This window comes from Meles meles, chromosome 20 (assembly GCF_922984935.1).
Source record: "Meles meles chromosome 20, mMelMel3.1 paternal haplotype, whole genome shotgun sequence".
In the NCBI taxonomy this organism is placed as follows: domain Eukaryota; kingdom Metazoa; phylum Chordata; class Mammalia; order Carnivora; family Mustelidae; genus Meles; species Meles meles.
In genome coordinates, this window is record NC_060085.1 from 59,025,438 (window position 1) to 59,043,288 (window position 17,851).

Here is a 17,851-nt window from a genome sequence, read left to right on the forward strand (position 1 = left end):
AAGTGCAATTTTGTTTCAACAAACTTTATAGTGCTGGAGTTTGATGATTATTTTGAGAAACTAAGTTTAATAATTCATAAGGCATCTTCTTTATATTTTTCTGATCCAAATGGAACAAAATTAAGAAAACATTTTAGTGTTTTAGTAATTAGAGTATTTTTATACCAAAATTATGACCTATATGGGAATGGTCTGAACCATATCTTCAAGATTGATGGATTAATATACATTATTTGCTGTTATTATTATGTATGTATTTTTATATACATTTTTAATGACTAGAGACAGTAAAAATTGAACTACTTATTCTTACACACATGAATATGGTTTCCCCTATCATAAACTTCAGGCGAAGTAGTGTTTCTGTTTTTTTTTTGTCTTCAATGTGTCAGGAACTTCTATGACTTCAGTCTAAGAATGCTTTTCAAGTGTCTTTTGTTTTGGATGCAGGTGTTTGACACAGAAATAATTGCCATACTTATGAAAGTTGTAATTAATTTAATTACTTTAAATACATCGGGAATTATGATCACTGTGATGCAATCACAACCCCAGGTTATCTTGCAACTTAATGTAGTGTATTAGGTAGGGAGCAGCAAAAGCTTTGGTTATGCAATAAATACCCACATGTCATTTGTTCTAAGACATTATACAGTAACATGTATTGACTTTATTGTTTTAATTTTCCTTCTAAGTTTTAAGTATTTGATCTTTATTTTAGTGGCAAGAAAAACCAAAGAAAAGCTTCTACATTGTCTTTGGAGCTTATTCATGCAAAATTAACTACGTAATAGATAGCTCTGAAAATGCTTAATTACAAATAATTGGTCAGGTTTCAGCTACTTGCTGTGATTAAATCTGTACTACTTTTTGGTACACAGGACACCTTCCAAAATGTATTAAATGTGAAGTTTAAGGTTTAAAAACAGGTACGATATGCTCTAAGTGGCAAAATTCAAGCTTATGAAATGAATGCCAAAAGCATCCGTTTTATCAGTTATTATCATGAAGCAAATTGCCAAAACAGGAAAGCATAAGGCAAAAGTAAGTTTGCTTTTTGTCATGGGGATGGACAATGAGCTAGTAAGATTCATCTCATGAGAGCGACTGGCAGGCCAGGGCAGAAGGCAGCTGGCCTACTACGGTGAGAACTGAAGGCACTGGGGGGACACCCAGAGAGAAGAGGAAGGGCCACTGTGGTTGCCCCCTGCTGACTTTGCAGTCTCGGCTGGCCATCTCTTCGCTGGGCTTCCATGCAAATGGTATCCTGGTTTCTCTATCTGCTGGTGCCCAACAAAGCTATAAAACATTTAAAATCACAATCTACTTTTGTGCAAATGGTTGAGCCATCACGGGTTGAATATTCTGGTTTCCCATGTAGAGTAAGAACCTTAAATTTGGGAAAGACCTGAGCATTCCTTGTCCCAGCTCACGCAACCATTAAGCAGAAAGAAGTGGGATGAGGAGTCGGTGTCTCCGTCTCTTACTTAGATGCTCCCTACAGATAATTTCTCAGCATAAGCGTCTTTCATAATTAGCAAGAATGGGAAGGATTATAAAGAGCATAGCATGAATACTGAATGCAGTCATGTCTATGAATAACACACTTTAAAATTCATTCCCCTAAACTGCTTTAACACTTTACAATCTTAAGTTTAATACTCTATAAAATAAAAGGCATTTTACCAAGATGTAAGTCATGCTCTTTTAGTGTTCAGCAACTACAATATTTTTCAACCCAGCGGCCAGACATAGCACAGCCATGCCAATTAAGTATACAGGAAATTTCTTAACCTGAGGGGTCCAGCCTCCGATCACGTAAAGTTTATTATTCACGGTTACTACGGCATGGCATGCCAACTGCAGTGGAAGGGGACACACCCTTCTCCAACTGTCCCGTTCTACTGAGTACTTATCCACACAGTTTGTGATGAGATACTGGTTTTTGACTTTCATCTGTCCTCCTATAACATAGAGGTCATTGTGGACACTGCCCAGAGCATAGAGCTCTCGAAATTCAGCAGTGCATAACTTTTCCCAAAACTGGTTTCCTCTGTCGTGATACCTGCAAATTAAGAGAGAGAACCCAGGATTAGTGTTAACTGGAAAACTTACCCAAGAAACACACCTAAGTTTCTTTTCCAGCTAGAAACACCACGATTTTGTTCATCTAACTGGAGAGGAAGAAACATTAATATAAGGTAGTAATGTAGGTTTCTGCTTTTTTTTTTTTTTTTGGCAAGGTTGAAGAACAAACTGTAATATCCATGGAAATAATTAATCAGATCTCCCTGCAGAATTTTAGAAAATATATTGACAAAGTATAGATTATCCAGGACTAGCTTTCATTACCTAATTCTGGGAAAGAAAATCTGGAACAAATAGGAACACTTGCAACAAGTCATTTGTAATTTTACTAAAAAAGAGGAATAAGCAAAAATGAAGAAAAATACTAAAATGTCTTATTCTGTGGACTAGAAGTCTCACTTTAATACTACATTAAAGCAATCAGCTTTCCAGTAGAGAATCTGAAAATATCTCAATTCAGAGATTTCTGATGGGACAAGGTAGGGGATGTAGAATTTGAAGGTTTGTTCTTGTAGTTGTAACTGGCTTAGAACAGAGTCAAGAGCACATGTAAGTGTCTGCTGCATTTAACATGTATTTTCATGGTCTGGGTATAATATTACTGAAATTACCAGTAATTTCTTCCATGAAAAAATATCTCAGTCTGAAAAGGGTTTTGGGAGGTAGGGACATCAGGGTATCCGGTCTTTCAATACCTCCGAGAGTCCAACACATTAACTGATGTGTGTGTGTGTGTGTGTGTGTGTGTGTGTGTGGTATATGGAGTCATTAAACGTATGATTTTGTGGGTATCCTTTGTCTCACCTCTTGATAATGGTAAGTCTGTTTTCTCCAATCATGATTTGGGACGCGTAGTCTAAGAAGAATGAAAGTACTTATGGGGACAGTGGGATGTGAAATTAGATCTGTCCCAGAAAATCCAGAATATATTCTGGAATTCAAAACTAAAACAAAACCGGGAAAATAAGAAAAAAAAGCTGTTGTGTTTGGAAATAAATGGAGAAATGATGAATGTTCTCTACAGAGTACAGTTTTGAAGTACAGAGTACCGTACAGTTTAAAGTATGCTACTTACTTTTATCAAACACTTGACAGTAAATTGGATTATTGATTTTGCTCAGTTGTTCTGAGTCAACTCCTACATTCTTCCCTAGACAGAACTCCTTACTTTAGGCTTGACAGGGAAGCTGGAAGATATTCCCTTCCCGGAGGGCATGTCTGGCTTGTCACAGTCTAAGTGCGGAAACTCAACAAACTCAGTCATCATTGTCTTCTGCGTAATCTAGGTAGGAAACCAGTCCCTAGAATCACAGTTGATATTTTTACCACAACTTTGAATTGTACTGGATTTTAGAAGAGGAAGGAGGATTAGGTGGCAAGCGGCAGGGATACTGAAGTAAAGCCAGTGGATAAATATATAACAGAACTAAAAAATGGGATTTTGGCTTTCTGAGACATGGGTTAAGAAAACAGGCCAAGTATGCGGCGCCTGGGTGGCTCAGTGGATTAAGCCGCTGCCTTCGGCTCAGGTCATGATCCCAGGGTCCTGGGATCGAGCCCGCATCGGGCTCTCTGCTCAGTGCAGAGCCTGCTCCCCCTGCCCCCCGCCTGCCTCCCTACTTGTGATCTCTGTCCGTAAATAAATACATAAAATCTAAAAAAAAAAAAAAAAAGAAAAGAAAAGAAAACAGGCCAAGTATGAAATATATCCCGTGAAGGTTGGGAAAGATGTGTTTGTTGGGCAAGCTTGCTAATCTGACTTTTAACACCTTGAACTGAAAGTGGGGAGAGAAAACACCCAGATAAAACTATAAAACATCTTATTAAGAAAAATGGGTATGACATGAAAAGGAAATAGTGACAAAAGTGGCTCAACACTCACAGAGGTTGATAGTGTTAAGACAACACTTACATCCTCAACGGTGGGTACACCTAAGTAAGAGAGAGAGTTAAAGAACACAGAAAGGTGTATCTTTTCTGAAAAGAAATGGCCTACTAGAGAGTACAGGTATCCTTCCTAAGTCAAGAAGAAATAGATCTGCATAGTAATCTATGAACTATATAGAGTACAGGCAAGTTGAAGAATATTCAGGCAAAGATAAAGGGATAAGAACAGAAATGATAGAGTAGGAATGTACCACAAGATGACCATTTCTCACACATATCACAAAACTGGCACTAACATGACCTTCAGGAGTGCGCTAAGGTTTTAATTATCCAGATATCTGCTGGAAGTCTGGCTCATTGAAGCCCAAAGCAATGCATCTGAAAATTTCATTATTTGCCATGCTGACCATTTCATTATTGGAGGAGGTGAGCAGGGTAACTGATACTTTGGCCCTAACTCTGAGCCCTGAGGAGGAGCTGGTAGGTGATAGGAACATGGCTGAGTTGAAGACAGGTAAGAAGGAAAACACACAGTATGCAGTTAGATACGTGTCATCAGAAAGGGAAGTAGGCTTTCAAAAAAAGTCAAGAGGAGGGGAGCCTGGGTGGCTCAGTGGGTTAAGCTGCTGCCTTCGGCTCAGATCATGATCTCAGGGTCCTGGGATTGAGCCCCGCATTGGGATCTCTGCTTGGCAGGGAGCCTGCTTCCCTCTCTCTCTCTCTGCCTGCCTCTCTGCCTACTTGTGATCTCTCTCTGTCAAATAAATAAATAAAATCTTTTAAAAAAAAGTTAAGAGGAAAGATGCTGAGGATCATAAGAAAAAGACACTTGGACAGGGACGGATGTTTATTAAAAATAATGGCAGTCAAGAAATTGGCAGAAGACAGGAACAGACATTTCTCCAAAGACACATAAATGGTCAACAGACACATGAAAAAATGCTCCACATTACTCAGCATCAAGGAAATACAAATCAAAACCACAGTGAAATACCACCTCACACCGGTTAGAATGGCTAAAATTTACAAGTCAGGAAACAGCAAATGTTGGTGAGGATGCAGAGAGAGGGAAACCCTCTTACAGTGTTGGTGGGAATGGAAGCTGGTACAGCCACTCTGGAAAACAGTATGGAAGTTCCTCAAAAAGTTAAAAATAGAGCTACTCTATGACCCAGCAATTGCATTACTAGGTATCCAAAGGATACAAACATAGTGATTTGAAGGGGCTCCTGTACCCCGATGTTTATAGCAGCAACCTCTACAAGTATGGAAAGAGCTTGGAGGTCCATCAACAGATGAATGGATAAAGAAGATGTGAGATGTGAGAGTGTGTGTGTGTGTGTATGTGTGTGACAGATGAATGGGTAAAGATGTGATATATATGTAAATTATATATATATTAAAATTTTACATATATAAAATTTATATTTATATATTACTGAGTCACCCCAAAATGAAATCTTACCATTTGCAACAATGTGGATGGAACTAGAGGGTATTATGCCAAGTGAAATAAGTCAATCAGAAAAGACAATTATACAATTTCACTCACAGTAGAATTTAAGAAACAAAACAGAGGATCATAGGGGAAGGCAGGGAAAAATAAAATAGGACACAATCAGAGAGGGAGACAAACCATAAGAGACTCTTAAGTCTAGGAAACAAACTGAGGGTTGCTGGAGGGGAGGTGGGAGAGGGGATAGGGTAGCTGGGTGAAGAGAATTAAGGAGGCACATGATATAGTGAGCACTGGGTGTTATATGCTTCTGATGAATCACTAAACTCTACCTCTGAAATATACTATATATTAATTAATTGAATTTAATAAAAAATTAAAACAGTGGCAGAACTGTGGACCGCCTTGATGAGGAAGAAAAAGAGCTTTGCAAAGAACCTGAGATACTTGTACAAGTGACTCTCTGATGAAAAGAAGGGCCCCTGGGATCTGACATCTGATTATTCTGATTATTGGGATCTGGTTATTCTGAAGAAGGCTGTGCTTACTGCCCAGGGACATGCTTGGCCCTTAAGGGCATGGGGCCTGGTCACTCACCCAGGGCTCTGCCGTCCCTCCCCCATCACTACCAGGGGAGACAAAGGTGAAAAGGGGACAGGCCTATCACTTAAAGCAGATAATGGAATGTTAAAAGATGACAGGAAAACAGTAGACTTCTTAATTCTTTGTCCCAACTTTGCCAGCAAGAAGAATTCCTTTCTCACTGAAACGTCTGAACAAATCCTCGTAAGAGGGAACTGAGAGGGGGAGGACACTGAAGGACAGCTTTACTACCTAGTGCTTATCCTATGGACCTATTTCTTATTTACCCAGTTAGACAGAAGCCCCGAATGCTCACTGAATACTTGAAGAACAGTAAACGAATGTACAGTCCTCACACAGGAGACCTAGAGGACATGCCACTTCTTAGCAGACACTCCTTTCTCCTGTGTTCTGGGCCTCAAAGCCTAGAATTCTTAGGCCATGAACATTTTATGCTCTTGGAGGTTCAGGAAAGATCTACAAATTAGGGATACAGAGTGAAAAACTGACAGATAATTAGCAATTTTGGGGTGAACAAAATTAGTAATTATTTATTACTCTGAATTATGAACTGAAAAATCTTTTCAAAGAAATCCATATGAACCAACTTTTCTTCTTGTTAAAAGTCATCTTACACTCTCCAAACTTGTAACTAAGCAATTGTACCCTTTCATATGGACCAATAATGAAAGCTGAGCGTGAAACTGTACAGTGGGATCATAACATACATACATTTAACTTATGGAAATCCAGCTGTATGTGCATCACAAATAAAAGGAGAAAGAATAATTTTAAAATGTGGGTGATTTCATTATGAATTTTCTATACATGTAAATATGTTAATTACAGGGTAATTCTGACTACACGTCATTGAAAAGATGATCCTCTTTCAGGAGTACTTTCTTCTACCCTTGCTAATGTCAGAACAATTTACAAATATTGGAGACATACAAACCTATAGATTTCAACATTCTTGTTCTTTTGTCTAGAGAGTTTAGAGGCACTTGCTTCTCCAGACACAATTATGGTGTTGTTTTCCATGACCACACCGGCACACACGGTTCCCAAGCCCTCTCCATACTTGGGAGACGAGACAAAATAGGTCTTTCGTGAAGCGGGATCGTAACAAAAACTGGCATCCCCATAGTTCCTGTGTCTTGACCTGATGCCTGAAGAATTGTTGCCAATGCAAAGCAAAAGACTAGTAGTCTCCATGCCGTAACGAAGATTCAGAGAGTGCTGCTGGGGTGTCTTGATGGCTTTGAATGCATTCTGAATTATGTCAATGCAATCCGCGTCACACAGAAGCATTGTGTTCCTTTTTAGGGCTTGTCTTAAAAAAGAAGGGTTTATAAGTTCCAACCGGACTTGCTTCAAAAGTTCAACCAGATGCTCCGTGCGCAATTCTTGGTTATGATTTACCCATCTCAGGACTAAGTCCAGAATGCTCTCCTCCCTGGATATGTTAAGGTCATCTGATTTAATAAGTGTCAGAAATTGGTGTGCTTCGGTCTCTAATATTTCTTCATGTAAGCTCACCTCAGCAAAGTGCTGATACAAATATTTCTTCGACTGATCAGATAAATCTTCAGCTCCAATCTGCTTTGCAAAATAATAGATACCCACACAGTTTGAGGCGTCCATATGGTCCATCATATATTTTTGACACACGTTGAAGATTTCTTCCATCTGCATAAAATAGGCAGCCATAGCTACGGTCTGCACATTGGTGTTATTGATCTCTAAAGCCGCATTGTACATGTAATTCAGTATCACGGACACGCTTTCTGCTGTGATGTCATAAAGTATGACTTCCCTTTGAGTACATTCGAGTAGTCCACAGGTGAACATAGCTTTGAAATAAGGACTAAATGCAGCCAGGACCAGCCTGTGGCAAGGAAATTTCTCCCCTTCTGCTATGAGTATGACATCGATCATTTCTGCTAATTCTTTCATGTTCTTAACTTGATTCAGTAAATTCAAACTATGTTGGTATTTTTCTTTTCCCTCAGCTTTGCACTCCATGATACACTTTTCAGTGTTTCTGAGTACGTCTTCTTCAAATGTAGCTGGATTCTTGTGGGGCTATTTGCATGTCTGATTACTCACAGAGCAACAGAGATGTGCTGGAACACTCCTGAGGGAAAGAAAAGAATTGGGTTTCCTGTAAGAACACAATTCTTGGTGATTTAAATATGCAGTGTTCGTGCTAAGAAGTGTTTATAAATAAATGTTATTCACCCCAAATGCAGTGTTTAAGACAACTTTTGTGTCTAGGAATAATGTCAGTAATTGTATAAACAGTAAATTATCAACTACTAACAACATTTCACCTAATCAGCAGCAGAGATCTTCCTAGGAGGGCTGGAAAGTCCTCCCTCCCGAGGTGAATGAAGAGAGAAGTGGTAAGAGAGCCTGTCTGCGACTCCACATGCGGCTACCAGCTGCCCGCAGGCCGAGGGGGCAGGCAGATCCGGTGACCTGCTCTCGGAGGAGCTGCATCACTGCAAATGTCATGTACACCTGCCGAAACAAACAAACAAAAAGCCCGAAACACCCTCAAATGTTATAATGGCCCCAGAACCACGCAGGATGGCTGAGGAAAAAAAAGTCCGTTAAAATTATGTTCAAACTTTTCCTATGGGGCAAATAATTCAAAACAGTGCTTTGGAAAACATAACCAAATGTCTGCTGATCTGAGAATTCACAAGACTTGAAACTTGAGCTAAATCATCCGAAACTTAGAGAGTGCACAAAAGCCATCCCATTTCTCTATCCCCACTCCTTGCTCAGCTTCTCCTTGTTCCTTACTTCACAGTGGCAGAGATGGACTCACTTCTCCCCCTAAAAAGCCCTGGTCTATATCATATGATCTCCCTGATATGAGGACGTGGAGATGCAACATGGGCGGTTAGGGGGATAGGAGAAGAATAAATGAAACAAGATGGGATTGGGAGGGAGACAAACCATAAGTGACTCTTAATCTCACAAAACAAACTGAGGGTTGCTGGGGGAGGGGGGGTTGGGAGAGGGGGAGGGGGCTATGGACATTGGGGAGGGTGTGTGCTATGGTGAGTGCTGTGAAGTGTGTAAACCTGGCGATTCACAGACCCCTACCCCGGGGGATAAAAATACATTATATGTTTATAAAAAAATTAAAAATAAATTAAAAAATTTAAAAAAAAAAGCCCTGGTCTAATCAGAAGTCTCTTTAAGCTAGTTGTCTGTCTTCCCCTTGCTCAGGGGAATAGAAGCAGTGTTTCAAGGAAGCTAATTAGCTGTTTGGATTTAAAGAAGGAGTTCCGAGAGTCAGCAACCTTCATGTTGAGGAGCAGGTCTTCAGATCCTGACACCCTTTCTAGTTCTTACTTGGCTAGAAGTTGTATGTGGTTAAGAATGTGGTTAAGAATGGTAGAAAAGCCACTCCTAGGAATTAAGAGAGGAAGAGAGGTGATGATTTTAATCATTGGAAAGCATAACTTGTCAGCTGTCAAAGTTCTACATTTCTATAATCCTATCAAATTTAGAAATCTCAGTGAGATTTCTCCATCTCAATTCTCACTGTATCTCAATGAGAAATGACACTTTTTTCAGTGTTGAATTAAAGTTCATTGAATCAAAGTGTTAAGCATGAGAGGAATGTTTAAGAACACAATGGCAACTATAAGACCTAAAAATCACTGGGTGGGAGTGTGTGAAATGCTAACAACGAGCTGATCTAAGTATCTGTATAACTGAAATAGGAATAAAATCCTCCTTCCTAGATTTTCCAGCATTAAGGCCTCAGCTGGATTTCAGTAAAAGCTTAAGACTTTCTTTGTGAGGCCTTGTAGGTTAGAAGTGAACACTTGTTTTTTACTTTCATCTGTTTAGATTTTTACCAAGAGAATCCAATTATGGGTAATTAAGAGGTCATTATATTTCTGAGCTCTCCTACAACACATTATGAGTAGCCCAAATCATATTATGTGGGCCTCTTTGTACATAAACACATCAATCAACTTTATAGATGGCAGCTGTTACTTTGAGCTGAAAACCAGAAAAGTTTCCTTATAAGGAGATAAATATTAACAAGTTTCTCCTATTCCATTTGTACTGATACCCAAGACTCACTCAGAGGGTACCAATACCAGTGCTAGAAAGCCAAGAGCAGTTTCCAGGTAGGATCACTAGATCTGGTACAATGCAGGCGGTCCAGACTCCTTAGTTCCTGAAGTGTTGACCTTGATGTTGCTAGGAAGAAATGAAATGCTGGGGGCTCAAATGTTATGACCGCAACCCTAGGGTTTTGTATCTTTTTTTTTTTTTTTTAAGATTTATTTATTTATTTGAGAGAGAGTGTGAGAGAGAGCACCAGCGAGTTTTGGAGCAGAAGGGGTGGGGAGAAGCAGATTCTCTGCTGAGCAAGGAGCCTGACACGGGGCTGGATCACAGACCCCTGGACCATGACCTGAGCCAAAGACATATGCTTAACTGACTCAGCCACCCAGATGCCTCAAGATTTTGTATCTTAAAGACAAGAACCAAACCTCCTTGTTGAACTTTGTGGAACGGGACTACCTTAATAAAAACACAGGCAGCATTAGTTTCAAAGAGAAGTTAAAAGTGGAATAACTAGTACAGTATGTGTTTCTCTTCTCTATAAATACAGTAGTGCCTTATAAACTACTTTACAGTGGACAATACTGGATTTCCCCCAGGATCCAATCTGCCTTCTGTTGGAATGGATGGGGTAGGTCCACTGTGACTGGTTCAGGGATGAGTGTGAGATCGGAGATGGGCTTAATCAGAGTGAAGCTCAGGTCTCTGGTTCAATAGCGGGCCTGTCCAGGTGTTACGCAGATGAAAGGTCTGCTGCAGCCATGTCCCCATAAGGTAGCACAAGGACAAAGCAAATACAGAGAAGAAGGCAGAGAATCCAGAGCAATGTGTCTGGAACATGCTTTAGATCTGTATTTTTCAGTTTTCAGTGACAAACTGATCTTTTATCTGATCTAGCGATCTGATTCTTTTATTGTTGAAGCTGGCTTGAATTGGGATTGCTGTAACTGACACTCAAGAGTCCTTACTGGTATGAGTGGCATATGAGAACAGGTTGAGAAAAGGTTGCTTACGGTAATTGCAATGATATATTTTGTAAAATTCCACTTCTGATATATATATATATATTTTTTTAAAGACTGTATTTATTTATCTGACAGAGAGAGAGATATCACAAGTAGGCAGAGCAGCAGGCAAGAGAGGGGGAAGCAGGCTCCCCATTGAGCAGAGAGCCTGATGCGGGGCTTGATCCCAGGACCCTGAGATCATGACCAGAGCTGAAGGCAGAGGCTTAACCACGGAGCCACCCAGGCACCCCCACTTCTGGTATATTCTTATGTTTTCTATTAGTATACTGTCAAGTAAAAAAACAAACAAACATAGAAACTTCTAATTATCTTCATTCTTTAAAAAGATTTTATTTATTTATTTATTTGAAAGAGAGAGTGTGTGTGGCAGGGAAGAGGGAGGGAAGAGTAGGGGGAAAGAATCTCAGGAAGACGCTTCACTGAGCGCAGAGCGCAGATCTCACAACCCTGAGATCACGACCTGAGCGGAAACCAAGAGTCAGATGCTGAGCCGGCTGAGCCACCCAGGCGCCCCTTCATTCCTTCTCGATAGAAGACAGTAGACGTTAAGACACTCTTCTAGGTTTACCCCTTCTCATGAAATAGCCACAACACCTTACAGGTGCAGGAACTGAGTTTTGAACCCAGTTCTATCTGACTCCAAAGTCTACACCCTTAACCACTCACTCTCATGCAAGTGTGGGCAAAGTAGGGCCAGGGAGTAAATATTTCAGGCTCTGTCGGTGCTAGGGTCTGTGTCCTAACAACTCAACTCTGCTTTTGTAATGAAAAAGCAGGCATAAACAATACATAAACAAATGAGCATGGCTGTGTGCCAATCTAATGTTTTAGGGCTATTGAAACTTGAATTTCATATATTTTCATGTGTCATGAAACAGTATTCTTTTGATTTTTAAAAGCTATTTGGAATGATAAAATCCATTCTTAGCTTTTGGGCCACACAGAAAACGACTCTTGCTCTACTGTTACAAATAAATCCACTCTCTAGATCCTGAGTAGGATAATATCTCATCTGGGTGCCTAACCTCCACTTCTCTGCTTAAGGCCAGTTAAAGAGTTTTGATTCAAAAAGATCATCTGGTTCTCAAGGTTCCCAAATAGAAATCAATTTCTTGAATAAATACTTTATTTAGACACAGCCTGTCTGCCCCAAACATTGGCTTCAACAAAAACAACACTTTTAAAACAGAAATAATTGTTCCCGACATTCTGAAGGAACATTTATACATTTTTAGATGGGCGCATATATTTATTAAGTATCTCCTCCTTCTACTTGCCTTTTATACACCTCCTGAAAGCCACTTAAAATTTCTTTGGATTTATGGACCAAATGAATTTACTGGTGGAAACCCTGAAAAACACCCACGCACTTAAATGCACCACCACATTTCCAAGACATTCTCAGTATTGGGTCCTGTATCTATAAGGTACAGAGAAGGTACTAGCATTGCAGATGGGGGTTTTGAAGGGAGACAGTCCTGGGTTTGAATCTCAGTTTAGCCATTTACTTGCTATAATCCTAAAATGATTTCACCTTTCTAAACCTTGGTTTGTTCATCTGTAAAATGGGAAGAATGTATATATAAAAGCAGTTAGGTCAGTTCTTGGCATCCAAGTGCTCCATAAATGGAAGTTATTGTTATTTTACAGTAGTGTAACAGAGTGCAGATCAGACGCTAGAAACATAGGCTTTAGCTGGTTACTGAGGCCTGGCTTTGAATCCACGCTCTGCTATCAAGTAACACGAGCAAGTTTCTTAGCCTTGTTCAGTTTCCTCACTTGAGATTAGCTTTGAGAATTATTTAAGAAGAGTTGGGAGAATGAAATAAGGCCATGTATGCACAATACACCATTTGCCTGGTAAAATCTGCTTGGTACAGCTGAAGCGGGATACACCTGTATAAATACCTTTCTAATAATAACAATGTTTGGGTCCATATACAAATTGCTTATGGGTACAGACACAGCTCATAAATAAGAGAGAGCTGACAGCAACTTTTTCTTGTAATGAGGGCAGGGAGGGCATTCTACTCTCATCAGCAAAACAAAACTGTATAAATGTTCTCAATGATATCAATGGGAAGTTATTCTCTGCTCCAATTTATAGAAGACTGAACTGGTGCATTCATATTAATAGTACCCATAATAATAGAGAAAAAATGAGTAGCAAAGATAAATACAAATCACAAGAATAAAGCCTAATTACTTTGCAAATCCAAAATGCAGTTATACCCATGTCCAGTATATTTAGTTTTCAGAGACGGACTGCTACAAATTTTAATGTGGCATAAAAATGTTAATATAAGCTGCCAAGGATTTGCTTTTATAATGCTTAATATTATAATCTTTACATTATCTTTCAAGTTGCTACTTTTTCTACATAACGGCTGATGCATGAGCTTGCTTCCATGTTTTGTGGAAGTCGAAACTAGTTTAAATTCACAGTAGCACTGTTTGCAATAGCAGAAATTTGGAAATAACCTAAATACTGATTAACATGAGAGGAGAAAAACTGGAGGATATTCACTTAAGAGAATATTGCACAGCATAAACAAAGAATGAAGTAGAGCTTGTATCAACAGGAATTTCAAAAACATCATAGACTTAGAAGAATAGATGCTACATACCACTGATCTCATGTTTAAAATATGCAAAATAGTTATGTTCTAAATAGGGTAACTATAGACAATATATTCTGAAAAAATAAATATAAACAATTGGTATATGGTAAATCCAGGGAAAGGTATATGAGAGGTTTTTTAAAATACCATTCTTAGAATTGTTCAGTGAATTTGGAATTACATCAAAATAAAAAATGAGGGGCGCCTGGGTGGCTCAAGTCGGTTAAGCGTCTGGCTCTTGATTTCGGCTCAGGTCATGATCTCAGGGTCATGAGGTAAGAGCCCTGAGTGGGGCTCCCCTTCAGTGGGGAGTCTGCTTGAGATTCTCTCTCTCTCCCTCTGTTTTCCTCCCATTCAAGCTCCCCCCTCATAAAGAAATCTTTCAAAAACCAAAAAATAAAAAGTTAAAAACATTATATATTTTTTGAGGATACATGCAAAGGTGGTGGAATATAAAGAAATGAAGGCTAATTATAAAAAATATCAAACTCAGGAAAGGGTTGCCTTGAGGAAGTGTGGAAGGAGGGGTTACAGTTGGAGAACTGCACTTACCGTGGTGAGCACTGCATGTCTGAATTTGTCCAGTCACTACTTTGTACACCTGAAACTGACATGACATGCTATGTCAAACGTACTTCAATAATAAAGATTTAAAAAATATATCTGAAGCCTATTTTCACCAACACCGCCCCTCAAACATCACAAGGCCCTTCACAGTCCAGCATCTCCCCACCTTTCCTGCCTCATCTCCGGCTTCTCTTCCTTATACTTTTCCGTCTTTTAATAGCACCGAACCACTAACAATTCTAATGCATACGTTACCTTTACACATGTTGGTCTGTCTGGAGTATCCTTCTCCCCCTTCCACCTGAAGATATACAAGTGGCCCTTCCTAATTCAGCTCAGACATCACTCCCCCCCGAAGCCTCCTCTGCCCGTCCTTGCTTGCACCTTGAACATAGTGACTGCTGCATCTCCCTGCCTCCCCTTCCAATGACGAGCACACTGAGAGCAGAGGGCTCATGTTTTAGTCATTTCCGTACTCTTGACATCTGTCTGTGAGGGAGCCTGCTACATTACAGTTGTTCAGTAAGGTCTGTCAATTAAAGGTTTTCCTTCGTCCTAAATTACAAGTTGATGATAACCTTTTTTTAATTCGTGTTTTAGACCTGCTAGTAAATGATTATCTTAAAGATTCTTTTCTACCCTCAAAAATTGTGCTTGATTCTTTAAGCTGCTAATGTTTTGTCCAAGTCAAGTTAATCACCCAGAATCCTTCACTTGATTTCCTTGATGCAGTGTGACATCCACTTCTCACGTCTACTTTCAAAATTAATTCCCAGTTACCACGTGCTCTCAGGAATTTGGCCCCAGTTTTTAGAGAACCGAAGCCAGGGATCACAAATTGGCTGGTCACAGACTTTTTGGTGGGGAGGGTGGCAAAGTTGTTAACACACAAAACTGCCACACTGTAACATCTACTGAAAAAAATGGAAGGTGTGGCAACAGTGGAGCCTTAATTCCCTGGTGACGACGGTGTGCGGGGCTTGAGCAGACAGTTGCCACCTCTCAGATGGCACATCTGCTCTCCTTTCCCCAGCCCCCATTTTCGTGAATGTTAGTCCTCATTTCTAATCCTTCTCACACTGCCGCTCCCCCCCCACCCCACCCCTGCCCTTTTAGTTCACCAACAGCCACTTATTTGTGACCTCTGGTTTTCACCATTCCATCCTCACACCTTATTTTGCTTCAGTATCACAACTTTGCACAGACACTGGTAAGAAATGGCTCAGAATACCCACACTACCCTAAATGCACTTTGAGTCTCCCACTTGGTACGGAAAAACACCTATTCACTTAATAGCAATAATCCATCCCACACACTAGGTGCTTAATAACCACCAGGCCTATAAGCGATAAAGCTAAATAAGACAAGTTTCCTTTTTGCTTTCCTTTGAGGAGTTCACACTGTTTTGCATTCTCGGGCGCTTTATACTTTTCAAAGTGCTTTACTGTGCATTATGCATTAGCTCATTAGTTCCTCTTAAGAATCACGTGGGGGGGGGGGAATGCAGGGCAATGATATTCCTGGCTTTAAAGTTGAGAGAGTTGCCTGGGGATACTTTCGATGCTTATTGAGGCATTTTAAAGTGCCAGGCACTATTGAAGGCCGTGGGCAGACAGCCAGGAAGGGAAAGACAGAAGGCGCTTCCTACCTTTATGGAGCTTACAGTCTAGCGAGGGAGGCAAACCTTAAGGTGGACAATGCTAGGACAGTGACTGCAGCCACTTTAAAGAGGGAAGAGGGGCGCCTGGGTGGCTCAGTCATTGGGCGTCTCCCTTAGGCCTAGGTCATGATCCTGGGGTCCTGGGATTGAGCCCCGCATGGGGCTCCCTGCTGGGTGGGGAGCCTGCTTCTCCCTCTCCCACTCACCCTGCTTGTGCTCCCTCTCTGTGTCTCTTTCAAATAAATAAATAAAACCTTAAAAAAAAAATAATAAAGAGGGCAGGGAAGCGACTCCCGGCTGAGCAAAACTGGTCTGGAGAAGGAAGTGACTGCTGGGCTGATCTGGAAAGGCAGGAGCCAGCCACATGATGACGGGAGGGAAGCGCAGTGGGCCCCGCAAGTGCCAAGGGCCGGGGAGGCTGCCCCCCAACTCCGGCCCTCGACCTTTCTCCGTTGGCCTGACCCTAGAGCTAAGATAAGGCCCTCGGCAGGAGCCCGCGTCTCCTCTGTCACCATTACTTACAAGCTGCTGACGCCCGGCTTGAGGCACGGCCCCACTGGCTCCGCAGAGGCTGCAGCGATGGCGCCGCGACCTGGCCCTGTGGCCGCACAGACGGGGCCGGGCTGGCCGGGGCGGGGCAGCTAGCGGGCTGGACCGGCGGGCACTGCCCAATATGGGCCTGTGAGGGCCCGGCGATATAAATAGACCGCGCTGGGAGCGCAGGGCACCGAGGGCCAGCGCCCTGCGGAGGGGGAAGGAGAGCGCTGGCAGCTCCTCCAAAGCGACAGGTGCTCGCCCTCGGCGCCCGGGAGCCCCGGCTCCTGCCACTCTGCGCCTGCGCGGGTCATCCTTGCGGTCCGCAACGGCAATCCACAAGCAGCGGCCCGCGCACCGCTCTGCGCCTGCGCCACTCTTCCCGCTCGGGCCCGCGTGCAGGGACCGCGGAACGTCCGCCGGAAGTGGGCGAGGATGTGGTTTCAAGAGAACCTGGAAATCAGATTTTTTTTAATAACACATCTATACGCTTCATTTAAAAAAATGCAAAGCGACCCAAACCCACTACGTGTGGGCTCACTGAATGTGGCCAGGAAATAGGGTTGCCAGATGAAATGTCCAATTAAATATAAATTTCAGATAAACAACCAACAGTTTTTTAAGTATAGATCCTAAATACTGCATGATCGATTCACATTTAACGGAATATTGGTGCTTGTTGTTGCTTCTTTTGGGATCTGTACTTTTATTAGCTACGTCTGGCAAGTGTACCTGGAAAAACCAGCAGCCCCATGACCTTTGGTCTCAAGTGGGAGGTCCCCTGGGAGCCTGAGAAACGACTGATTAGTTATGCCCCGGTTTGGGGTGGTGCAGGGAAGAGGAATGTTCCCTGGAGGGAAGTGTAACAATATCTACTGTGTGGATAAGGGAGTAGTATTAGGTCAGCCGGTTTAAAATAAAACAAATTTGTGGTAATACAGAATTGTTCTTTTAACACAAATTTTATTTCTTATATGCTGACAGATGTCCAAAATGGGTCTCCCTGGGGTAAAAGCAAAGTGCCTGCAGGGCTGCGCTTTTTTTTTTTTTTTTTTGGAGGCCCTAGGGGAGAATCTGTTTCCTTGCCTTTCCAGCTTCTGTTAACTGTCCTCATTCTCTCTGCAGCTCTTGGCCTTTCCTCCATATTCAAAGCCTTTGGAAACACAGCTGAGCCTTTCCCAGACTGCCCTTGCTACTGATTTTTCTGCTTCCCTCTTTCTTTTTTTTATTTAAATTGTGGATAAATATACATAAAGGTGACCGTTTACCATATACATAAAATTTTAACCATTTTTAAGTATACAATCAGTGACATTAAATACAGTC

General features: G+C 41.3%; 1 protein-coding gene across 7 annotated transcripts in view; it reads right to left on the reverse strand.

Annotated features, from left to right (window-relative positions):
- KBTBD12 (kelch repeat and BTB domain containing 12) overlaps positions 1-16,794 on the reverse strand; it is a 75,881-nt gene extending 59,087 nt beyond the window's left edge. For 4 of the 7 annotated variants that reach the window (XM_045992221.1, XM_045992220.1, XM_045992226.1 and 1 more), the window contains exons 1-4: positions 16,514-16,794; positions 14,316-14,370; positions 6,969-8,150; positions 1,795-2,065 (exon numbers count right to left, since the gene is read on the reverse strand). In XM_045992221.1, coding sequence (XP_045848177.1) covers positions 1,795-2,065; positions 6,969-8,038 — 1,341 coding nt within the window. In that variant the 5' untranslated portion in view covers positions 8,039-8,150; positions 14,316-14,370; positions 16,514-16,794. Of the gene's footprint in view, positions 1-1,794; positions 2,066-6,968; positions 8,151-8,346; positions 8,562-14,315; positions 14,371-14,585; positions 14,683-16,513 lie in introns of those variants that run through there. The other 3 variants (XM_045992222.1, XM_045992223.1, XM_045992224.1) reach the window with 3 other exon arrangements.
- Between the last annotated feature and the right edge of the window lie 1,057 nt (positions 16,795-17,851).